Raw genomic sequence first — 22871 nt, forward strand, 5'->3', positions numbered from 1 at the left:
TGATGAAGCCCTAAACTTCTCTCCCCCTCCCTGAATCTCTCCCTCCCTCCTCCCCATCCCTTTCTTTCAGATCCTGCTGTGATAGAGCCACCACTGCTGTGATAGAGCCACCCCTCCTTCAACCCATCCCTCTCTGACTTTTCACTGTCTTCATACAGTTAATAAGCACTTTGAGGAAGGGCAGTTTAGAAGGTTTTGAGTTTGGACCGGTACATTTTACAAATATTTTTGTAGACGCAATGTACATTCGCACAAGGCTTGAAGTTAACACACTTCTGACTATTTTCTGAAGTATTCCCTTTATTAGTTGTTTTAGTGAATCGAGACAATAGCCACATTTCATGGAGGTTTGACAGAGAGAAAGAGAGTTCTGGGTTAAACAATGCAGCATACACAAACACACATTGGGCCTTCAGAAGATAAGCCAACCCTGGCTGGCAGATTGAACTAATAAAGAGTCAGATAGAAGAAACACAGACTGGGTTCTACTTAAGCAATAAGGCACGAGGGGGTGTGGTATATGGCCCATATACCATGGCTAAGATATGTTCTTAAGCACGATGAAACGCGTATACAGTCCTTAACCGTGGTATATTACCCATATACCACAAACCCCCGAGGTGCCTTTATGCTATTATAAACTGGTTACCAATGTAATTAGAGCAGTAAAAATACATTTTTGTCATACCCATGGTATACGGTCTGATATACCACAGCTGTCTGCCAATCAGCATTCAGGGCTCAAACCACCCAGTTTATAAAATGGAATAAAAGCTGCAAGGAGGGTATTCATTTCTATCAAATTATTCCAATTGAGTGCTTGCGCCCTTGGTTATTATGTCCCTGTGTTAAGGTCAAGTCAACAGGCTTTGAAGACAAACAGTCCTTAATCTAAAGCACATGGTGACTCTACTGTACTTTATACTGTTGTGCTAAAAACACAGACAAACCAGATAAAAGAACCAGATATAAAACTGCAACTGTCATCATATCATTGATGTGTTTACCATACATCTTTGGTATGGTTATATTCATCTTTGGTATGGTGAAGTTATTGAAAGACATTTGGGCAGAATAGAGAGGGTACTTGGTTTGAGGTCTGGTGACAGGGAGTTTTTGTTGAATGTTCCAGTCTGATATCAGGGCAAGAATAATGAGAGATGTGTAATCCTTTTAAGCAGGAGGTGTCAGAACCACAGTTACTTCCCAGTTACCACAGAGCAGAATGGTTAAATGATTGAGATGTATGGGGGTCACTGTTTAACATCTTAAAGACTCCAGAGTTCAGGACAAATGGCATCTCCTTTATTAAGCCATTCACAGTACTATGGAAGACAAACAGGCAAGTGACCAAAGAGCTCAGCTGTTTAACCACACTGTCAGGGCAGTGATCCATCATCAACCTGCTCTCTCCCAGGCAGGGCCGGGGCAGAGGCCTCTTAGGCAGGGTGCAGATGGCTCCACTACCCCATCCACCAGAGGAGGAATTAAGTTACTTGTGACCCCATAGGTCCCAGTCAGTGACACTGAGACACAGAGTGCTCAAAGCCAGCCTCCCCTATTAGTTGGTAAGAGCAGGCAGGTGGCGTGGCGATTACTCAGGCACTAATTAGTGACCACAGAGCAAGCATTCTGGGACAGTGTCCATCTGTTTCTCAGAGGGATAGATGGATATATCTAATCTGGACTCAGAGCACTATCAGGCCACAGAGAGAGATACTGTAGCTACTCAGTTTAAATCACAGCTAGTCACACCAAGAGCAGAGCAGACACATTCATCCCAAGAGGGTTATTGGTCACTGTACTGTACAAACTGGTTTAATACATTACCCATTTGACACATGTATGGCCAAAACAAATGGGGATGGATTGAGTGGCTAATGATACATCTAAAAAGTGACTTTTGAATTTGTTATAAGTTGTGATTGTATGGAAGAGTGAGTATCTTATTACTTATCTTGTCAGGGTTGATGGCACACTTGTTGATGTTTGAACAGTTAAATAGTTATTCCAGGCAAGAGTGAGAGAAACCGGAAAAGGGGCATGAACAGAGAAAGATAAAAGAGAGATTGACAAGCGAGGCAATTTAACATAGATCTAAGGACAAAGGGCCTTTTGGGTTGGATCTGTTGATTGACAGGTCATCCTGGAGTGATTGACAGTGAGGTCAGATGAGCTGTTATGATTTTGGACTTCTTAGAGGCCTCTAGCCAGGCCAAGATGTTCTCTGAAATGCCATCCTTTAATTGGTCAAAATGGCTGGATGTCCAAACATAAGCATTTTTTATCTGTGCTGCATTGCTCATCTTGATTAGACTTGTCAGAACATAGAATGATTCATTCCAAATTAAGTTGTTATAGAATCTGCTCCAATTATTTCAAACATTAAAGCTGACGGCATTGGTGTGTATGTGTGTTCTGAAAATGTGAGAGGTCAAATTTAACTATTGCACGCTTTTTAGAAGTGTGGAGAAACCATGCAGTGAATGGAAAGAATGTAGTGTGTGTGTGTGTCCAGAGACTTATTGTTTGGTCAACTCTTATCAGATGGGGGTAGAGGGATGGTGTGGGGGAGGGATACATTGAAAAGAGACATGTTGAGAGAGAAAACACATTTCTGCTGGTAAGGAGCTGCCTCATCTTGAACTCAGCTCTGACAAGGCAGACAGACAGACAGGCAGCAGCATGATGTGACTAAATCTGAGATCAGATTCTGAGAAGCTTCACTATAGCACCGGTCTGGATAGGAGGATGTTACAGAGTCAGCATGGATTTCTTTGTGACGTTGATGACGAAAGGTAAACGTCTTGGATAATTCCTGCTTTACTTTTTTGTTTTGTTGTATGTAGCCACTAATTGGAAGGCTTAACACTCATCAAACAGAAAGTAAAAGTCCTTGTGTGTACTTGAATGTGTTAGCTCACAGCGGATAGTAGGAAGTGGATAGTGGGGTCCCTACTCGCCAGAGGGAGAGGGTTTAGAATTTAGATTGAGCCTGTTAGCACTGCTAGCAGATTTGAAAACAGGACCGCTAATGATTGTAATTTGTGTTGTGGCATTCCAAAAGTGAAAATAAGCAGAGAGAGAGTTATTTCTGCTCCCCTCCAAGAGGGCTAGTAGGGAATATGGAAGTTATTGAGGATTATGTGTCAGGATTATGTGGTCCTGCTGTGCAGTATGTACTGTGCACTAATGGAAGTTACAGAGTCTCCATGCTGGCCCAGTTCACAATGTTTTACTCTGTTTAGTGGTTAAGACCAGATTAGAGTACCACAAGCTAATAGGTATTTTATTCTAATAATTTTTTAGACATGTGCTTCGTTAAAAAAATGTAGAGTATAAAATAAGGATATACTGTATATGTTTCTAATATATAATACTAGTGAACTACGCTAAAGCCATCAGTGCTGTGTGAAAAGACCAGAGAGGTCATAGTAAACATTTAGGCCATGTGGCAGAGCAATGATTTCTGACCTCAGTAGCATCACAGAGAAGCAGCCTACACTACTTTACTGTATCCTTCTGCCCAGCAGTCAGTCATGTACGGGATTATCCACAACCAGAGTCACTGTTTACATATCAACACAAAGAAAGATGCCTCAACAACAACAACAACTGTTACAGCCACAGTGCGCTGACGCCCAGCCGGTTGTGACGTAACCTGAGAATTGGAGGCGTAACAGGGATTACAGGCCAAACATATCACATCAGCATCTGCTCTGTGACCACAGTAGCACCGCCGGTCATTTCTGAGGGTCTCTTGGCAGTGGCTGGGTGTGGCGGCTGAGTGTGCCATCCTGGCATTCAAGCTAAATATACTCTAAATGGCAAGCTAGATGTCTTTCCAGGCTGGCAAAGAGATACAAGTGGGTTAATAACAATCAAGCCCATTTGCAAGCACAGACCTACACATCATTTAAAATGAATTGCTCTGGTGCAATAGCATTTCATGTTGGACTTGGAAACTATACTCTAGACAACTCTTTGCTGATTACCTTCCTGATAAATCTCCCTGTTATTTTGAGGAGCTGGTGGGTGGCTGGATAACATTCCCTGGTACATGTAATGGTTTTCCAGCTGCCTGCATGCTGCGGGGCATCTGTACCAGCACGTGCACACACACACACAAGTGACTCTGTGTTGTACGGTGGCTCTTACATCCACACACGTACAGTGTACACACGCTCTGAGGACAAACAGCTGGGGCTAGATTGTGGCTTGTGAGTTTTGCCAGCATGGCTTACCCTGAGGTGACCTGCTATGTTTACCATGATTTATACTGAACCCACTGCACTACAACCTGGCCTTATAAGGAGCTCAGGCAGCCAGGGTTGGAAACGATCCGCAGGAGAGCTGTTCAGTTTAATATTTTATTGGGAAGGGAATAGTAGTAAGGATGAGATGGGAGACTTTGGAACAGGGGATTGAAAGTGAATGCTGTTTATCCACATGAAAGGATTGGTGTTTGTGTGTGCTTTAAGGGGGATGTCTACGCAAAGCGGCTTTGTCCTCCATCTGTGTCTGAGGAGCTGGCCTTGAGCCGCAAATACCAGCTGAGGGCCTGTTATGCAATCACACAAGAACCAGAGAGATACTGTTTATACAGGAGCCCACACACTGATGCATCCACACACTGATGCATCCACACATGTAATGCCTACACATACATGAACACATACTGTACAAACCCTTTCTCACACTGCCACAGTCAGTCCCACATACAGACAGGAACAATTACTCAGAGGAAAGATATGACAGCCCAGAGGTGGTGACAAGGGGGAGGATTACTCCCTCCATCTCCATCTTCTCTTCCTCCAACAGTTATTAACCACTGTGGGACAGGGGAGAACGACTGCCCCCTCTCATTGTAGCCACGGAAGTTTAAGGACGGCCGCAGTACTGCAGGCATTGTTAGCAGAAAACAGGATCCACCATTATATTGAATGGAAAAATTGCAATATTCATGGTCAGTCTTTGTGTAAATACATTTCACAAATTCAAAGACAATCATGGTACCAATAATTGCTTATAATACACCAAATGTATGTCCTTGAACCCATTATTTAAAAATTGCACACAGAAGAATAATTAAGTTACTAATGGCAATGGATCAACCAGCTTGAGTTATTCAATGTGAGGGGGCAACCCTTAGACTGCCTGGTACTCAGCACTCTATTGTCCCTCTAATCATTCTAACATCAATGCAAATCTAATCGAAAATCTAGTCAAACACTTCATGAGAGCCCATGAGCTCATGTTGCGCAACATTTCTATAGGCTGTGCAATTGCGTGAGAAAACAGATTGATGGCCTCTATTAAAAAGAGGAGTATCCCATCAGCTTTCTATAGGCTAGGCCTACTATATTTATATCCCAACTTTCCTAATATTAAGCACATTGCTTCTTTTTACACGAGGAGTATAGCCTACCTGGCTGGCATGAAAATGAACCACGGGAAAAGGGTACTCCATTCGCTATTTAAGTGCATAGATGACATGTATTTTTCCCCCTGACCCTTTTTCGAGACAGGTACAATCTAAATCAGAACAAATTTCACACATACAGTGCATTCAGAAAGTATTCAGACCCCTTTTCCACATTTTGTTACATTACAGCCTTATTCTTAAATTGATGAAATTAATTGTTTTCCTCATCAATCTACACACAATACCCCATAATGACAAAGCAAAAACAGGTTTTTCAAATTTCTTGTAAAAAAATACCTTATTTCCATAAGTATTCAGACCCTTTGCTATCAGACTCAACATTTAGTTCAGGTGCATCCTGTTTCCATTGATCATCCTTGAGATGTTTCTACAATTTGATTGGACATGATTTGGAAAGGCACACACCTGTCTATATAAGGTCCCACAGTTGACAGTGCATGTCAAAGCAAAACCCAAGCCATGAGATCGACGGAATTGTCCGTAGAGCTCTGAGGCAGGATTGTGTCGAGGCACGGATCTGGGGAAGGGTACCGAAAAATGTCTGCAGCATTGAAGGTCCCCAAGAACACAGTGGCACCCATCATTCTTAAATGGAAGAAGTTTGGAACCACCAAGACTCTTCCTAGAGCCGGCCAAACTGAGCAAACAGGGGGGGAGAAGGGCCTTGGTCAGGGAGGTGACCAAGAACACGATGGTCACTTTGACAAAGCTTCAGAGTTCCTCTGTGGGGATGGGGGAAAAATTCCAGAAGGGCAACCATCTCTGCAGCACTCCACCAATCAGGCCTTTATGGTAAAGTGGCCAGACAGAAGCCACTCCTCAGTAAAAGGCACATGAAGAATCTGCAGAGAAGAATGGGAGAAACTCCCCAAATACAGGTGTGCTAAGCTTTTAGCGTCATACCCAAGAAGACTCAAGGCTGTAATCACTACCAAAGGTGCTTCAACAAAGTACTGAGTGAAGGCCAAACTGAGCAATCGGAGTAGAAGGGCCTTGGTCAGGGAGTAGAAAGGACACCAAGATTCCTAGAGCTGGCCGGCCAAACCTCAGGGAGGTGACCAAGAAACCAATGGTTCCTCTGACAGAGCTCCAGAGTTCCTCTGTGGAGATGGAAGAATCTTTCAGAAGGACAACCATCTCTGCAGCACTCCACCAGTCAGGCCTTTATGGTAGAGTGGCCAGACGGAAGCCACTCAGTAAAAGGCACATGACAGCCCACTTGGAGTTTGCCAAAAGGCACCTAAAGGACTCTCAGACCATGAGAAACAAGATTCTCTGGTCTGATGAAACCAAGATTGAACTATTTGGCCTGAATGCCAAGCGTCACGTCTGGAGGAAACCTGGCACAATCCATACGGTGAAGCATGGTGGTGGCAGCATCATGATGTGGGGATGTTTTTCAGCAGCATGGACTGCGAGACTAGTCAGGATTGAGGGAAAGATGAACGGAGCAAAGTACAGAAAGGTCCTTGATGAAAACCTGCTCCAGGGCACTCAGGACCTCAGACTGGAGCGAAGGTTCACCTTCCAACAGGACAAGGACCCTAAGCACATAGACAAGACAACGCAGGAGTGGCTTCGGGACAAGTCTCTGAATTTCCTAGAGTGGTCCAGCCAGAGCCCGGACTTAAACCCGATCGAACATCTCTGGAGAGACCTGAAAACAGCTGTGCAGCGACGCTCCCCATCCAACCTAACAGGGCTTGAGAGGATCTGCAGAGAAGAATGGGAGAAACTCCCCAAATACAGTTGTGACAAGCTTGTAGTATCATACCCAAGAAGACTCGAGGCTGTAATCGCTGCCAAAGGTGCTTCAACAAAGTACTGAGTAAAGGGTCTGAATACTTATGTACATTTTATTTCATTTTTTTATATTTTATAAATTTGCAAATATTTCTAAAAACGTGTTTTTGCTTTGTCATTATGGGTATTGTGTGTAGATTGATGAGGGGAAAAAATGATTTAATCTATTTTAGAATAAGGCTGTAACGTAACAAAATGTGGAAAAAGTCAAAGGGTCTGAATACTTTCCGAATCACTGTATAGTATTTTGTATATGTAAAGACAAGATTAAATAAAGAATAGTCTGATGGGTGACAATATTAGCCTTTCACTATATTATCACTTGTGAATGATGCCCAGCTTGTGTGCAGTGAGGCAAGAAACAGCACATGCCTGTTTTTCTCTGAACTTTTTCAAATCATAGTCGCAAAATAAGCCTAGCCCATAGGCCTATATGTTTTGATAAGGTTTGTATCACAACTAAAGTGGCCAAATAACTTAATAAATTAAGCACATTAATCCGCTTTACAAGGGGTGTATTGCCTAACTGGTTACATAAGCAGTGTGTGAGTTTCAAGTTTGGGGAAGATCATTTTCACCATACAAATGCACCTTTATAATAAAGCAATACATACATAATTACATTTTCGGTCACTTTTGAGAATGGTGTTGGCTGATGAAATGTAAATGTGGACAGTTCTTCCAATATCTTCAATATGCACCCCGGAATTGGATATGGACGTGCGCAGTTGCGTCCCTGATGTGTCTGTCTTCAGCCTGTGAGGAAGACCCAATCATGTGACTGCATTGGCTAATAAAAATGTAGCTATCTGAGAGAGCCGTGTGGGTGAGAGGTGCTTCGGAGCATGCAGCCAGGAGAAGGGAATTCTAATTATTATATTCAGCCCAAGGGCACAACGGCCAATGGCCGCAAAAAGCATGGATTTTTTTAGGGGGCATTACGTCCATACAATGGGGATGCTACCGGGAAATTCGAGGCATTATCAAAACAATAGCTACATGTGCGCACTCCCTCAAATTGTTTGGAGAAAATATATTTTCTGTTTTATTCAGCTATATTCAATTGTATTCTTTATACAATAAAATGATCTTGTCTGCTAAATGAACTAGTGTAGCTCACAGCCATATGACATAGCCAGGTCAGGATAGCAGCCTACACAAGAAATAACTAATATTAATAACCATCTAGATGTCACCTTGATATATACATACAGTCTACTACTCAATGGGGTGGGCATGAATGGTAACAACACTGGGACACAGTGCCCTTTGCTCCCGCTTGCCAAGCACTACTGTCACTACTAGCACTACTACTTCCTCCAGCCATTATCATTGGTAGTTCCATGGTGAAGCACATCTTAGTTCCTGGAGCTAAAACCCTGTGCTACCTGGGGGCTACGGTGAAGGATATCACAGGATTTATTTGTTCCCAGCCAAGAGCTGCTGCTGTTGTAGTGCATGTGGGAACAAATGATATCAAAAATGGTAAATCAGAGATAATGAAACAGGATTTTATTGAGCTGATCAACACCCTAAAAGGCTCTGAAAAGCAGCCGATTATATCTGGCCCCGTGCCATCGCTGAGTCTCGACTGTGAAAGGTTCAGCAGGCTTTTAGCACTTCATATCTGGCTTAAAGTCTACTGCCATTCTGTTGGCATAACTTTTATTGACAATTTTTAAAAACTTTTTGGAAACAAAAGATGCTATACAGGGATGATGGACTCCACCCAAACCATCTACGGTAGGAGCCCGGACTCTCTCGTCACATTTTAAAGCTGTGTTAAGATATTGACTCAGAGACAGACCAAGCCCCACTCAGGTAAAACCGCCCATCCTCTCTAAGCGTTATCTTCGTACTGTTGTCTATACTGCCAGGGATGTTGTCAGTTGTAATTTTGTACCCATTTGATTGAATTCCACTCTTAGATCTGCTATTGTTAGCTCAAAAGGGGAGCCCACTGTGGTCTGCTCACCCAGTGCTTAAAGTTCAAATGTGAATACCATAAACTTGAATACCCCCTCGGGTTTCAAATCACTTAGAGGGCTTGGGCTGTTGCACAATAGCAACCAAAGCCCATGTAAGTCAGTTTATAACATTCCATCATTGGTTACTCTGAGAGTTCCTCATATTGACATTGGCTGCGGCCTCAGGCCCTATGATGCTAACCTTGGAAAGGTAATTCCAATTTCTTCCTCTTTACTAATAGGGATAGACTAATGGTCTAGTTCTATGCAATCTTATAGCCAAACCAACTAAATCAATATCAACCATCAGACAGGGCCCGCAACCGCCTATTGAACATACTTGCTTGTTTGAGTTGGAATTTCCATGTGACTTCAGAAATTGTAAAGGACTTGGGTTGATGCATCTGAACATTAGGCTCTTACTTCCTGAACTGAATTACATTAAGATCTGGGCTATGCAAATGAATTCGGACATTCTGGTATTGACTGAAACTTTCTGGACATTCTCGACTCTGATATTAATATTGAGGGTTATCATGAGGTCAGAGCTGACAGACAGGGTAGAGGTGAAATCCATTTCCCTTGCCAAAATGTTTTAGATACTATCTTTAAGTCATTCATAAAAGAGATGATGCTTGGGTCAAGGCCAGGAACACAGGTGTAGGCCTGGCCTGGCAAGCTTTTAAGCAACTGAGGAACCATTGTGTAAAAACAAATGGATTATTATGTAACCACTCTCTGATTGTAAGAACCCTGCCAAATTCTCGAAAACTGCAGAGCCCGTCATAGCTGGCTCAATACCCCACATTTTTTATTTAACATTGTTATCGGGAAATATTCAAAAATGATAGAAATCAGCTCTTGTGCTGCCACTCCATAATGGTGAGGATAGTAACATTAGTGATCTTAATCATTATCAGCCCATTTCAAGGCTTCCTTGTCTCTTTAAGATTATTGAATCCTTGGTAAATGTACAACTTTGCTCTTTTATCTGAGAAATGTATTTTGAATGTAAACCAGTCAGGGTTTAGACCTGGTCTTGACAATATTACTCCAACCACTTTAGTTGTTAATGATCTTGTCAATACTTTAGACACTAAAATTAAATGTGCTGCTTTGTATGTGGACCTGTCCAAAGCTTTTGATACTGTTGATCATGCTATTTTATTGAATAAGTTGTCCTCGATAGGCCTGAGCTCTGACGCCTGTTTATGGTTTCATGATTATTTTAGTGAAAGGACTCAGAACTCAGGCTCAAGTCCGACATTTCTTGAAGTGCATAAATGTGTACCACGGTTCGATTTTGGGACCTGTTCTCTTCACTATTTATATAAACACCATTGGTCAATCTGTTTACAAATGGTAAACTTCATCTATATGCGGATGATACTAAACTCGGCAAAAAAAGAAACGTCCCCTTTTCAGGACCCTGTCTTTCAAAGATAATTCATAAAAATCCAAATAACTTCACAGATCTTCATTGTAAAGTGTTTAAACACTGTTTCCCATGCTTGTTCAATGAACCATAAACAATTAATGAACATGCACCGGTGGAACGGTCGTTCAGACACTAACAGCTTACAGACGGTCGGCAATTAAGGTCACAGTTATGAAAACTTAGGACACTAAAGAGGCCTTTCTACTGACTCTGAAAAACACCAAAAGAAAGGGTTCCTGCTCATCTGCGTGAACGTGCCTTAGGCATGCTGCAAGGAGGCATGAGGACTGCAGATGTGGCCAGGGCAATAAATTGCAATGTCCGTACTGTGAGACGCCTAAGACAGCGCTACAGGGAGACAGGACGGACAGCTGATCGTCCTCGCAGTGGCAGACCACGTGTAACAACACCTGCACGGGATCGGTACATCCGAACATCGCACCTGCGGGACAGGTACAGGATGGCAACAAACAAATGCCCGAGTTACACCAGGAACGCACAATCCCTCCATCAGTGCTCAGACTGTCCGCAATAGGCTGAGAGAGGCTGGACTGAGGGCTTGCAGGTCCTCACCAGACATCACTGGCAACAATGTCGCCTATGTGCACAAACCCACCGTCACTGGACCAGACAGGACAGGCAAAAAGTGCTCTTCACTGACAACTCGCGGTTTTATCTCTCCAGGGGTGATGGTCGGATTCGCGTTTATCGTCGAAGGAATGAGCGTTACACCGAGGCCTGTACTCTGGAGCGGGATCGAGGTGGAGGGTCCGGCATGGTCTGGGGCGGTGTGTCACAGCATCATCGGACTGAGCTTGTTGTCATTGCAGGCAATCTTAACGCTGTGCGTTACAGGGAAGACATCCTCCTCCCTCATGTGGTACCCTTCTTGCAGGCTCATCCTGACATGACCCTCCAGCATGACAATGCCACCAGCCATACTGCTCGTTCTGTGCGTGATTTCCTAGAAGACAGGAATGTCCGGGTTCTACCATGGCCAGCGAAGAGCCCAGATCTCAATCCCATTGAGCACGTCTGGGACCTGTTGGATCGGAGGGTGAGGGCTAGGGCCATTCACCACCAGAAATGTCTGGGAACTTGCAGGTGCCGTGGTGGAAGAGTGGGGTAACATCTCGCAGCAAGAACTGGAAAATCTGGTGCAGTCCATGAGGAGCAGATGCACTGCAGTACTTAATGCAGCTGGTGGCCACACCAGATACTGACTGTTACTTTTGATTTTGACCCCCCCTTTGTTCAGGGACACGTTATTCCATTTCTGTTAGTCACATGTCTGTGGAACTTGTTCAGTTTGTGTCAGTTGTTGAATCTTGTTATGTTCATATAAATATTTACACATGTTAAGTTTGCTGAAAATAAACGCAGTTGACAGTGAGAGGACGTTTCTTTTTTTGCTGAGTTTACAACGCATGAAGCAAAAAGTACACCCATCATCAATACCTTTTAATCAAAAATAAACAATCATCAGTTTTATAACTGAAAATGTAGAATTATTTTTGTAAAACTAACAGTGAAATATGACTCACTCATGCTCTGGCTTCATAACAGAAGTCCAAACATTCAATGTACGGTAGCTCCGTGGCAAGAAACGGAAGAAGAAAAACACTGTCCAATCAAAACTGTCTAACCTATGAGTGTACAAAACATTAAGAACACCGTCCTAATATTGAGTTCAATGGGCTGGGGTCTCCTTCAGCAGGTATTCAGAGAATGGTCAGCTTCCTCATCCAGTTGTGTGTGTATCCAACCGTGTCACTGTTAGACTGAATGCGTGTGCGTGTCAGTTTGCAGTTTTACTCCATGCTTGTTTTAGCCTCTGATTGTTCAGTGTATATTTGACTGTATCGGAGTTGGTGACATGCCTCTCCTTGGATGAACACCTGTTTGTTGTGGTAGTAACTGTAATGTAGGGAGTCATATTGAGTCAAGCTCAATAATGTTTGTGGGCTGGCTAATTACTTCATGTCTCCAACGCAAATTATGTTCCTGCCATGCAATACTTGACTACAGACAGTATGGGTTTTTGAGTTGGCAATTAATGGCGTGTTTTATGATTAGATTATTAGATGTGTAAAAAAAAAAAACTTAGTCACACTGTTGCCAACTGTTCAGTCCTAGCCTTCTGTTTGGTTGGTGTTGCATCTGTGCAATACTCTGAGTTGCCATGTATTGAACCCAATGGCCTCTTTTTCTCTCCACAGAAAGATTTGTGTGCACTGTAAGTGTGTGCGTGAGGAGCATGCAGTGCGGGCGGTGCCGGGCCAGCTGGAGAGGATGATGATGAAGCTGGTTTCAGACTTCCAAAGACACTCCATCTCTGATGACGACTCGGGCTGTGCATCCGAGGAGTACGCCTGGGTCCCACCTGGACTCAAGCCTGAACAGGTCAGAACCAGTACAGAGAATGCTTCACATACATACATTAATGCACGCACTCTCTCACATACATGCATACATTAACACTCAGCATATACAATGAGTGTACAAAACATTAAGAACAACTTCCTAATATTGAGTTGCACCCCCCACTTTTGCCTTCAGAACAGCCTCAATTCGTCAGGGCATTGAGGTGTCGAAAGCATTCTACAGGGATGCTGGCGCATGTTGACTCCAATGCTTCCCACAGTTGTGTCAAGTTGGCTGGATGTCCTTTGGGTGGAGGACCATTCTTGATACACATGGGAAACTGTTGAGCATGAAAAACCCAGCAGCGTTGTAGTTCTTGACACAAACTGGTGCGCCTGGCACCTACTACCATACCCCTTTCAAAGGCAATTAAATATTTTGTCTTGCCCATTCACCCACTGAATGGCACATTCACAATCCATGTCTCAATTGTCTCAAGGCTTCTTTAACCTGATTTGAAGTAGATTTAACAAGTGACATCATTAAGGGATCATAGTTTTCACCTGGATTCACCTGGTCAGTCTGTCATGGAAAAAGCAGGAGTCATTAATGTTTTGTACTCAGTGTATGTTTAAACTTCAACACACAGGGTCAAAAACATCCTTGGAGTGTGTGTGTCTGAACATTCTTGTTTTTGAATCCAGGTGTATCAGTATTTCAGCTGTATCCCGGAGGACAGAGTGCCCTATGCTAACAGCTCAGGAGAGAGGTACCGCATCAAACAGCTCCTTCACCAGCTACCAGCCCACGACAGTGAGGTAACGGTCACTAATACTGTAACTCTGTGTGAGGTATTGGTGACCTAACGCCCCTGGGCTGTAATATAATTGTTTTCTGCTGGGATGCTTGTCTGACTCAGCATTGTAACTGTTCTCTAATACTAGACTGGAACTCTGTGTGAAATGTTGGTTTTCCTAGCTTCTGGGCTGTAATTTAGTTGGTTTGTGTTGTTCCTCACTACTGTTCTGCTTGTCTGAGTCAGCATTATAACTGTATGTGTTTTGTGTTTCCAGCATCAGTACTGTAACCATCTGGATGAGGAGGAGAAGAAGGAGCTTTGTCTGTTCAGTCAGCAGAGGAAGAGGGAGAACCTGGGCAGAGGCATGGTCAGACTGTTCCCTGTCACCATGACCGGAGCCATCTGCCAACAGGTAGACACTGCTGGGGGTGGGGGATCAGGGGGGAGACTAGGGTGGGACGGAAACATTGAAAGTGAGGGATTGGGGAGATGGAGACGAGGAATTAGGGAATTTCTTGGTATTTAGTGTATGTATTCTCTGTACTCCCTCAAGCACATTTGCATTTTGTTTACCTGTTGTTTTGTCTCTCACTTTCTCTCGCTCTCTTTCTTTCTCTCTCTGTGTTTCAGTGTGGCAGACAGATCTATGGTGGGGACATTGCAGTGTTTGCCAGCCGAGCGGGGCACGGTAGCTGTTGGCACCCTCAGTGTTTCCAGTGTGCCTCGTGCACTGAGCTGCTGGTAGACCTCATCTACTTCTACCAGGACGGACAGATCTACTGCGGCCGGCACCACGCTGAGAGAATGAAACCACGCTGCCAGGCCTGTGATGAGGTGACTGTGTCTACAACGCAAATCTCTCCGCACTGGCTCATACACTCTGACCTGCCCTGTCCAGTCCACAAATTTCTCCATACTGTTTAACCTCTGTCTGTCCTATCCACAAAGCTCTCTAAACTGTGGATCCACTGTCTGTTTATACATGCTATCTGCCCTGTCCAGTTCTAACACTGACTCTTATGAGGAGATGTGTACTCTTACTCTGGGCTGGGAGAGTATGTCTTCTTTCTTTGATTTACGTGCCTGTAGACCAGGATTGTCAAACATAATTTTATAGTATGAAGAATACAATTGAACAAATCGGAATAAAATATAAATATTTTCTCCAAACGATTTGAGGGAGTGCGGCTATTCTGTGTTGAGCGGTTAACAACGAAATTGTTATTACTATATGCTTAATTTAGAGTTATTAATGTAACTTTAGTTGTTCTACAAACGTTGGCTATATGTTTTGATTTTCAATACAGGCTGCATGATGCGACTCTAATGATGATTTGAAAAAAGTACCTTGAAAGGCATAAGCTCTACTTAGTTTTTTGCGCAGGCTGTACACAACATCAATCAAACATTCGCAATTTGATAAGCACTTGATAAAAGCACTTGATAATGCCTAGAATTTCCCGGCGGCATCCCCTTTGTCTGGCCGTAATGCACTCTAAAAAAATCCATGCCTTTTGCGTTGTGCACTCTGAGTGGCGCCCACTCCATCACGTGATTGGGTCTTTGTCACAGGCTATAAGTGAAGACAGACGCATCGGGGACGCAACTGCACGCGTTCTTCCGAGGTGCATATGGAAGATGTTGGAAGAACTGTCCACATTTACTTTTTGTTAGCCAACAAGATGCGTAGGCCTAACGAACAGCAAAAGCACTAGCCTACATCATCATAGTACAAAGGTCCACCTATTCTGTGCGAGAAATAAATATTCTAAACATAGTCTGGGACAGTTGTGGGATGCGGTAGATCCCAAGTTAATACAACCACTAGATTCAAAAAACCTTTTTTACGCAATGTGGCTGAAGCAACAGATCAGAACGTTTAGCTTAAAATGTTGATAAACTATTAAGCTATTTCTTCACATTATAGGCACAGCAATGCGCACATGGTAGTAGGCTATAAGTGCAAATGTTCCATTAGCAGAAAACACCATTATCAAAAGTGACTGCAAATGCAATTATGCATGTAATGCTTTTATTATAAAGGTGCATTTTTATGGTGAAAATATACTTCCCCAAACTTGAAACTCACGTGCTGCTTATGTAACCAGTTAGGCAATACACCCCTTGTAAAGCTGATTAATGTGCTTAATTTTATTTTATGAAGTTGTGATACAAATCTTATCAAACATATAGGCCTGAGGTGGGCGACTATGATTTGAAAAAGTCGCAATAAAAGGCATCGTTTCTTATGCTGGGCAACATCCACGAGTGATAATATATCATTCACAAGTGATAGGCTAATATTGTCACCCATCAAACTATTCTTGATTTAATCTTGTCTTTACATACACTAAATATATGTGTGAAATTTGTTTTGATTTAGAATGGACCATTTATCATGCACCTGTATCGAAACAGGGGCAGCGGAAAAAAATAAATGTCATCTATGCACTTAAATAGCGAATGGAGGACGCTTTTCCCCGTGGTTTATTTTCATGCCAGCCAGGCAGACTATACTTCTGTTGTAAATATAAGCAATGTGCTTAATTTGAGAAAAGTTGAGAAATAAATATAGTAGGCCTAGCCTATAGAAAGCTGATCTTCTTTTTAATAGAGGCCATCACTCTGTTTTCTCACTCAATTGCATGGCCTATTGAAATGTTGCGCAACATGAGCTCACGGGCTCTCATTAAGTGTTTGATTTGATTTTTGAATACATTTGCATTGATGTCAGAATAATTAGAGGGACTATAGAGTGCTGAGTCCCAGGCAGTTAGCAAGTTTGGTAGGCTACTAATGACCATCAGCAGCATCAGAGCTTGGAAAAGCATAATACAGTGACTAAACCTAACCTTCATGACTCGTGACCACCGGTGTGATGGTAATATGGTCACCGCAACAGCCCTAGTCATGACTGACCTTCACAACCTACTGGGCACAGACGTCAATTCAACATCTATTCCATGTTGGTTTCAACGTAATTTAATTGATAATTTAATTTAACACCATTGGCCCTGTCACACGGACACCCTGGGAAAACCTGTTTGCCAGAGGAATGACAGTCTTTCAACAACCAGAAGTATTTTCTTGAGATATGATTTGTTGACCCACATTCTTTCTTCTTCACTCCGTCTCTCCCTGAAATGCAGATCATTCTAGCAGATGAGTGTACGGAGGCAGAGGGCCGACACTGGCACATGAAGCATTTCTGTTGTTTTGAGTGTGAGGCAGCGTTGGGAGGGCAGCGGTACATCATGAGAGAGAGCCGGCCGTACTGCTGCTCCTGCTATGAGTCCTTCTATGCAGAGTACTGTGACACCTGTGGGGAACACATAGGTACTGCAATTACACAGGTCCATGTTTCCACAAAGGGAAGCATACACTGAGTATACAAAACATTAAGAACACCTCTTTCCGGGCCTCCCGGGTGGCGCAGTGGTCTAGGGCACTGCATCGCAGCGCTAGCTGTGCCACCAGAGTCTCTGGGTTCGCGCTCAGGCTCTGTCGCAGCCGGCCGCGACCGGGGGGTCCGTGGGGCAACGCACAATTGGCCTAGCGTCGTCCGGGTTAGGGAGGGTTTGGCCGGTAGGGATATCCTTGTCTCATCGCGCTCCAGCGACTCCTGTGGCGGGCCGGGCGCAGTGCGCGCTAACCAAGGGGGGCGGGTGCACGGTGTTTCCTCCGACACATTGGTGCGGCTGGCTTCCGGGTTGGAGGCCCGCTGTGTTAAGAAGCAGTGCGGCTTGGTTGGGTTGTGCCTCGGAGGACGCATGACTTTCGACCTTCGTCTCTCCCGAGCCCGTACGGGAGTTGTAGCGATGAGACAAGTTGGTAATTACTAGCGATTGGATACCACGAAAATTGGGGAGAAAAGGGGGTAATTTTTTTTTAAATAATTTTTTTTTTTAAATTAAAAAAGAACACCTCTTTCCATGACATAGACTGACCAGATGAATCCAGGTGAAAGTTATGATCCCTTATTGATGTCACTTGTTAAATCCACTTCAATCATTGTAGATGAAGGGGGAAGAGTCGGTTTAAAGAAGGATTTTTAAGCCTTGAGACAATTGAGACATGGATTGTGTATGTGTGTCATTGAGGGTGAATGGGCGAGACAAAATTGAGGCTGTTCGGAAGGCAAAAGGGGGGGTGGGTGGGGGGGGGGGGGTGAAACTCAATATTAAGAATGTTTGGTATACTCAGTGTTTACACACATACAGATGTAGGATCTTAATATGAGCCAGTTTACTAAAGCAGGAAAACATTTGTTGTGGACTATACATTTTGTAGGGGTTGATACATATTTTTTGTCTGACATTTTAAAAAGGAAATGACAACCTTTAGAAGCCTTTTTAAACCTTGAATACACTACAAGTTAGCATTTCCTGCTGTGCAGGAAACTTCATGCAACAACAGGATGATCAAATTTAAGATATGCCATCTGTACACATAAAAAGCAATATACACGTGTGCTGCACAGACAGAAACATATGCTCACTCACACAGAGAAATATACACACTCGCATAGAGACAACTTCCTTAGAGCCTCTCTTTGTCTTCCAGGTATAGACCAGGGTCAGATGACCTATGAGGGCCAGCACTGGCATGCAGCCGAGTCGTGTTTCTGCTGTGCCCGCTGTCGGCTCCCCCTGCTGGGGCGGCCCTTCCTCCCGCGTGGGGGCCTTATCTTCTGCTCCAAGCCCTGCTCCCTGGGAGAGGACCCAGATAACTCAGACTCGTGTGACTCTGCCCTCCAGAGCCGGCCTCCGCAGCACAGACACTGTGAGACTGCAGAGAAGATCCAACAGTCGCAGCGCTGCTCCCCACAGCAACCACCAGAGGGAGCCAACATCCCTGTTGTCCCAGGAAAAGACGGTAGCGTTATACTGCAGATGGCATTTACATGTTATGTAGGTCATGCCTGAGCCTTGTAATACTCATACACATACAAACATAACATAGCCTGCAGGGAATGAAATTGAAATGAAGTAATAATTTGAGTAATTTAGCAGGTTATTTTATCCAAAGCAACTTTGATCAAATTATCAAAACAATACCATTTAGAAATTGCCAAAGATTACGTAGCCTTTTCTATTCAAGCAAGGTGTGTTTTATCTTCATTTCATCTCTGTTTCCCAGGTGTTCACATCTCTACTGATGTTCCAAATGGAGTCTCCCCACCACCCAACGGTCATCGTAACCTCAGAAGGTCCTACTCTCCACTTCCCCACTGTCGCTTAGCCAATGGCTGGGCACCATCTTGGCCTGTCGACCAATCTCTCAACAGTTTGCACACTGGAGACTGTGACAAGCATCCAGGCAGTAGTCTGGAGTTTTTAGGAGAGCCCAATGGCTACGCTGGACACCCTCTCACCAGTTTCAGTAGAGGAACTTCTACTGCAAAGGACTGTGGGAACTGGGTGGAGAAGAGTAGTCAAGTTACGAAAGGTATTACACATTGGTGAATTGTTCTACAAAGTGCTACTTCAAGGCAATTACATGCATAATAAATGTGGGTCTTAAGCTAAAGCATTGTGTTCAGAATGAAACAGTTAACTGTAGAGCTCTGTTAGATGCAATAGTTGCGGTAGTATTCTATAAATCCGTTTCCAAATCTTTCTCATCTCCTGTTATTGTGAGTTGATTGAACAGTAATTGAATCCTTTGCCTTTTTATAGATTGAGGTATTTTATTTGTTATCTCTCCTTCTTCCCAGTGTTTCCTCCCCCGAGGAATTCCTCCTTACCTGCATCACTAAACCACCCCAGTCCTGCTGACCCGCCGCCCCTCCCAGCCCCTCTACCCACCAAGTCTCGTGATTTGATGACCAAGCCAAATCTGCACCAACCAGAACCAAGCTCCCCTGACCATAGTCCCCAATCATTTCGCAGTGGGACAGCCAGGGTCAGCTTCCGAGAGCCAATCAGCTGCAGCTACTCTGTGAATGAGGAGGAAGATGAAGAAGAAGAAGATGAGGAGAAAGGAGAAGATGAGGAGAAAGGAGAAAAGGAAGAAGAACAGGTGGAGAGGGAGGAAGAGGATGGAGGTTTTGGGCGCAGGTTACATATGGAGAAGGGCATTCCACCTCAAATGGACCTACTGGGTAAGACCACTTTCTTAATTTTTTCTGTAATTTTTTTATTTTCATCACAACTGCCAACTGTGTCTCTCTTTTTTTTGTGTCCCCTCACAGATGGTTCATACCAACATCGTAGTTTACGGCGGGGATGGAACCGCGGCCGTGTGGCCTCCGACTCCATTCTCCACCTAGGCACAGAGACACGCTTCCGTCACTCTCTGCCTGATCGGCCCCGTTTGGATGCTCTAGAATGGAGAGGACAACGGGAGAGTGCTTCCCTCTCTTCCCCTGGCACCACAGAGCCCCTGTCACTCACCCTCCAGCCAGCCCAGTACAACAAACACGAGGACTCCTGCTCAACCTGCTCCTCCTCCTCAGAATCAGAGGAAGAGGGTTACTTCTTGGGGCAGCCCATCCCCTTGCCCCCCCAGCTAACCCGAAGGCCCCCGTCGGTGGACGGAGAGGGGGATGGAGAGACGAAAGGAGTGAAGGACAGGGGTTTGAGGAACAGCCTGAGAAGGAGGAAGAGGAGAGCAAATAGCCTTGGCGCAAAGGACAAAGACACAAACTGTGCAATCTCCTAACTTTGACCCTCACAGACCCAGTGAAAGTTATTCTTATTCAACAAGCAAACCAATGTTCAATATCACAAAAATAAATTTGTAATATGTTGGTATTCCTTTGGGATACTTTGAACACAATACTCCTATGCAGCAGACTTATTCAAAGATGGAGTAAACTACTGTACTATGACGTATCACATATTAGTGTTCAGAATATGATTTAAAATATTTTTTTATGCGTTTTATATTTGTATATTGTTTCGGGCACGTTTTTGCACAGTAAAATGAAACTTGCATCCATTTGGGAAGTCTGTATGCTTCTGTAAGGAAACATCACTGCGGGCCTGTAGTGCATGTTACAGCATTAGAACAAGCAAAGGATTTACTCCAAAAAGGCAGGAAATTCACTTTGCATGATATTATTCAAGTGAATTTGTGGAGAGAGAACTCTCATTCCAGTATAAACATGTACGCATTTATTGTGGGAAGTTATTCTTACTGACCTTACAGTAAGGATTTGAGGATTCCTTCTCAGAGTCTACCTTTCTTTGTAGTTTAAACATTTTAAATTGAACCTTTATTTAACTAGGCAAGTCGGTTAAGAACAAATTATTATTTACAATGACGGCCTACCCTGGCGACACTGGGCCAATTGTGCGCCAGCCTATGGGACTCCCAAACACGGCCGGATGTGGTAAAGCCTGAATTTGAACCAGGGACTGTAGTGGTGCCTCTTGCACTGAGATGCAGTGCCTTAGACCAATGCGCCACTCGGGAGCCCAGTAACTGAGTCTTCATGGGCATTTGGCCCTCTCTCACAGTTTCCACACAGAGTTCTTCAGCAAAGAATGTGGTGACAGTTGTTCTCAACCACATTCTTCCACCAAGCCAATCCGATATAAACTAAGATTGACTTTTTTCAAATGTTTTTGTAGCCTACTGGTTTTGTCTTTGGTGTTATATGCAATGTTACACAGTTATGAATCACCAAATAGTTGGTTAAATACTCTGGGAGAGCAGTGAGTACCAAAATTAAGAATGTCAGGCCCACACAGTGAGATTCAAAGGCTATCTGTACACAATAACCTGGGCTGTGAATGGTGTGTATGTTCATGTGTGTCTGTGTAAAGTAAACTTTGTTTCCATTTTGACGTAAAGCCTCCCTATGTAAGTGTATGATATGTTCAAAAGAGGAAATAGTGCAACATGTACAGTACCAGTCAAAAGTTTGGACACACCTACTCATTCCAGGGTTTTTCTTTATTTGTACTATTTTCTACATTGTAGAATAATAGTGAATACAGCAAAACTATGAAATAACACATGGAATCATGTGGTAACCAAAAAAAGAGTTAAACAAATCCAAATATATTTTATATTGGAGATTCTTCAAAGTAGCCACCCTTTGCCTTGATGAAAGCTTTGCACACTTTTGGCATTATCGCAACCAGCTTCATGAGGCAGTCACCTGGAATGCATTTCAATTAACAGGTGTGCCTTGTTAAAAGTACATTTGTGGAATTTCTTTCCTTAATGCATTTGAGCCAATCAGTTGTGTTGTGACAAGGTAGGGCTGTCTTCTGTATACCACCCCTATTTGGTAAAAGACCAAGTCCATATTATGGAAAGAACAGTTCAAATAAGAGAAACGACAGTCTCATTACTTTAAGACATGAAGGTCAGTCAATCTGAAAAACTACAAGAACTTTGAAAGTTTATTCATGTTCAGTTGCAAAAACCATCAAGCGCTATGATGAAACTGTCTCACATGAGGACTACCACAGGAAAGGAAGACCGAGATTTACCTCTGCTGCAGAGGATAAGTTCATTAGAGTTAACGGGCACCTCAGATTGCAGCCCAAATAAATGCTTCACAGAGTTCAAGTAACAGACACATCTCAACATCAACTGTTCAGAGGAGACTGCGTGAATCAGGCCTTCATGGTCGAATTGCTGCAAAGAAACCACTACTAAAGGACACCAATAAGAAAAAGAGACTTGCTTGAGCCAAGAAACACGAGTAATGGACATTAGACCAGTGGAAATCTGTCCTTTGGTCTGATGAGTCCAAATTTGAGTTTTTGGTTCCAACCGTCGTGTCTTTGTGAGAAGCAGAGTAGGTGAACGGATGATCTCTGCATGTGTGGTTCCAACCGTGAAGCATGGAGGAGGAGGTGTGATGGTGTGGGGGTGCTTTGCTGGTGACACTGTCAGTGATTTATTTAGAATTCAGCATGGCTACCACATCATTCTGCAGCGATACTCCATCCCATCTGTTTTGTGCTTAGAGGGACTATCATTTGTTTTTCAACAGGACAATGACCCAAAACACACCAACAGGCTGTGTAAGGGCTATTTGACCAAGGAGAGTGCTGCATCAGATGACCTGGCCTCCACAATCACCCAACCTCA

General features: G+C 43.6%; 1 protein-coding gene across 1 annotated transcript in view; it reads left to right on the top strand.

Moving 5' to 3' along the window:
- The window catches only part of LOC139557509 (prickle-like protein 2), a 42227-nt gene extending 20617 nt beyond the window's left edge, over positions 1 to 21610 (top strand). Inside the window, exons 3-11 of the mRNA XM_071372447.1 lie at positions 12874 to 13057; positions 13723 to 13836; positions 14092 to 14229; positions 14448 to 14651; positions 16967 to 17153; positions 18381 to 18692; positions 18957 to 19265; positions 19534 to 19920; positions 20011 to 21610. Of these exons, the coding sequence (XP_071228548.1) occupies positions 12874 to 13057; positions 13723 to 13836; positions 14092 to 14229; positions 14448 to 14651; positions 16967 to 17153; positions 18381 to 18692; positions 18957 to 19265; positions 19534 to 19920; positions 20011 to 20480 (2305 nt within the window). The 3' untranslated portion in view covers positions 20481 to 21610. The remainder of the gene's footprint in view (positions 1 to 12873; positions 13058 to 13722; positions 13837 to 14091; positions 14230 to 14447; positions 14652 to 16966; positions 17154 to 18380; positions 18693 to 18956; positions 19266 to 19533; positions 19921 to 20010) is intronic.
- Positions 21611 to 22871: the final 1261 nt, after the last annotated feature.

This window comes from Salvelinus alpinus, chromosome 28 (genome assembly GCF_045679555.1).
Source record: "Salvelinus alpinus chromosome 28, SLU_Salpinus.1, whole genome shotgun sequence".
Lineage (NCBI taxonomy): Eukaryota > Metazoa > Chordata > Actinopteri > Salmoniformes > Salmonidae > Salvelinus > Salvelinus alpinus.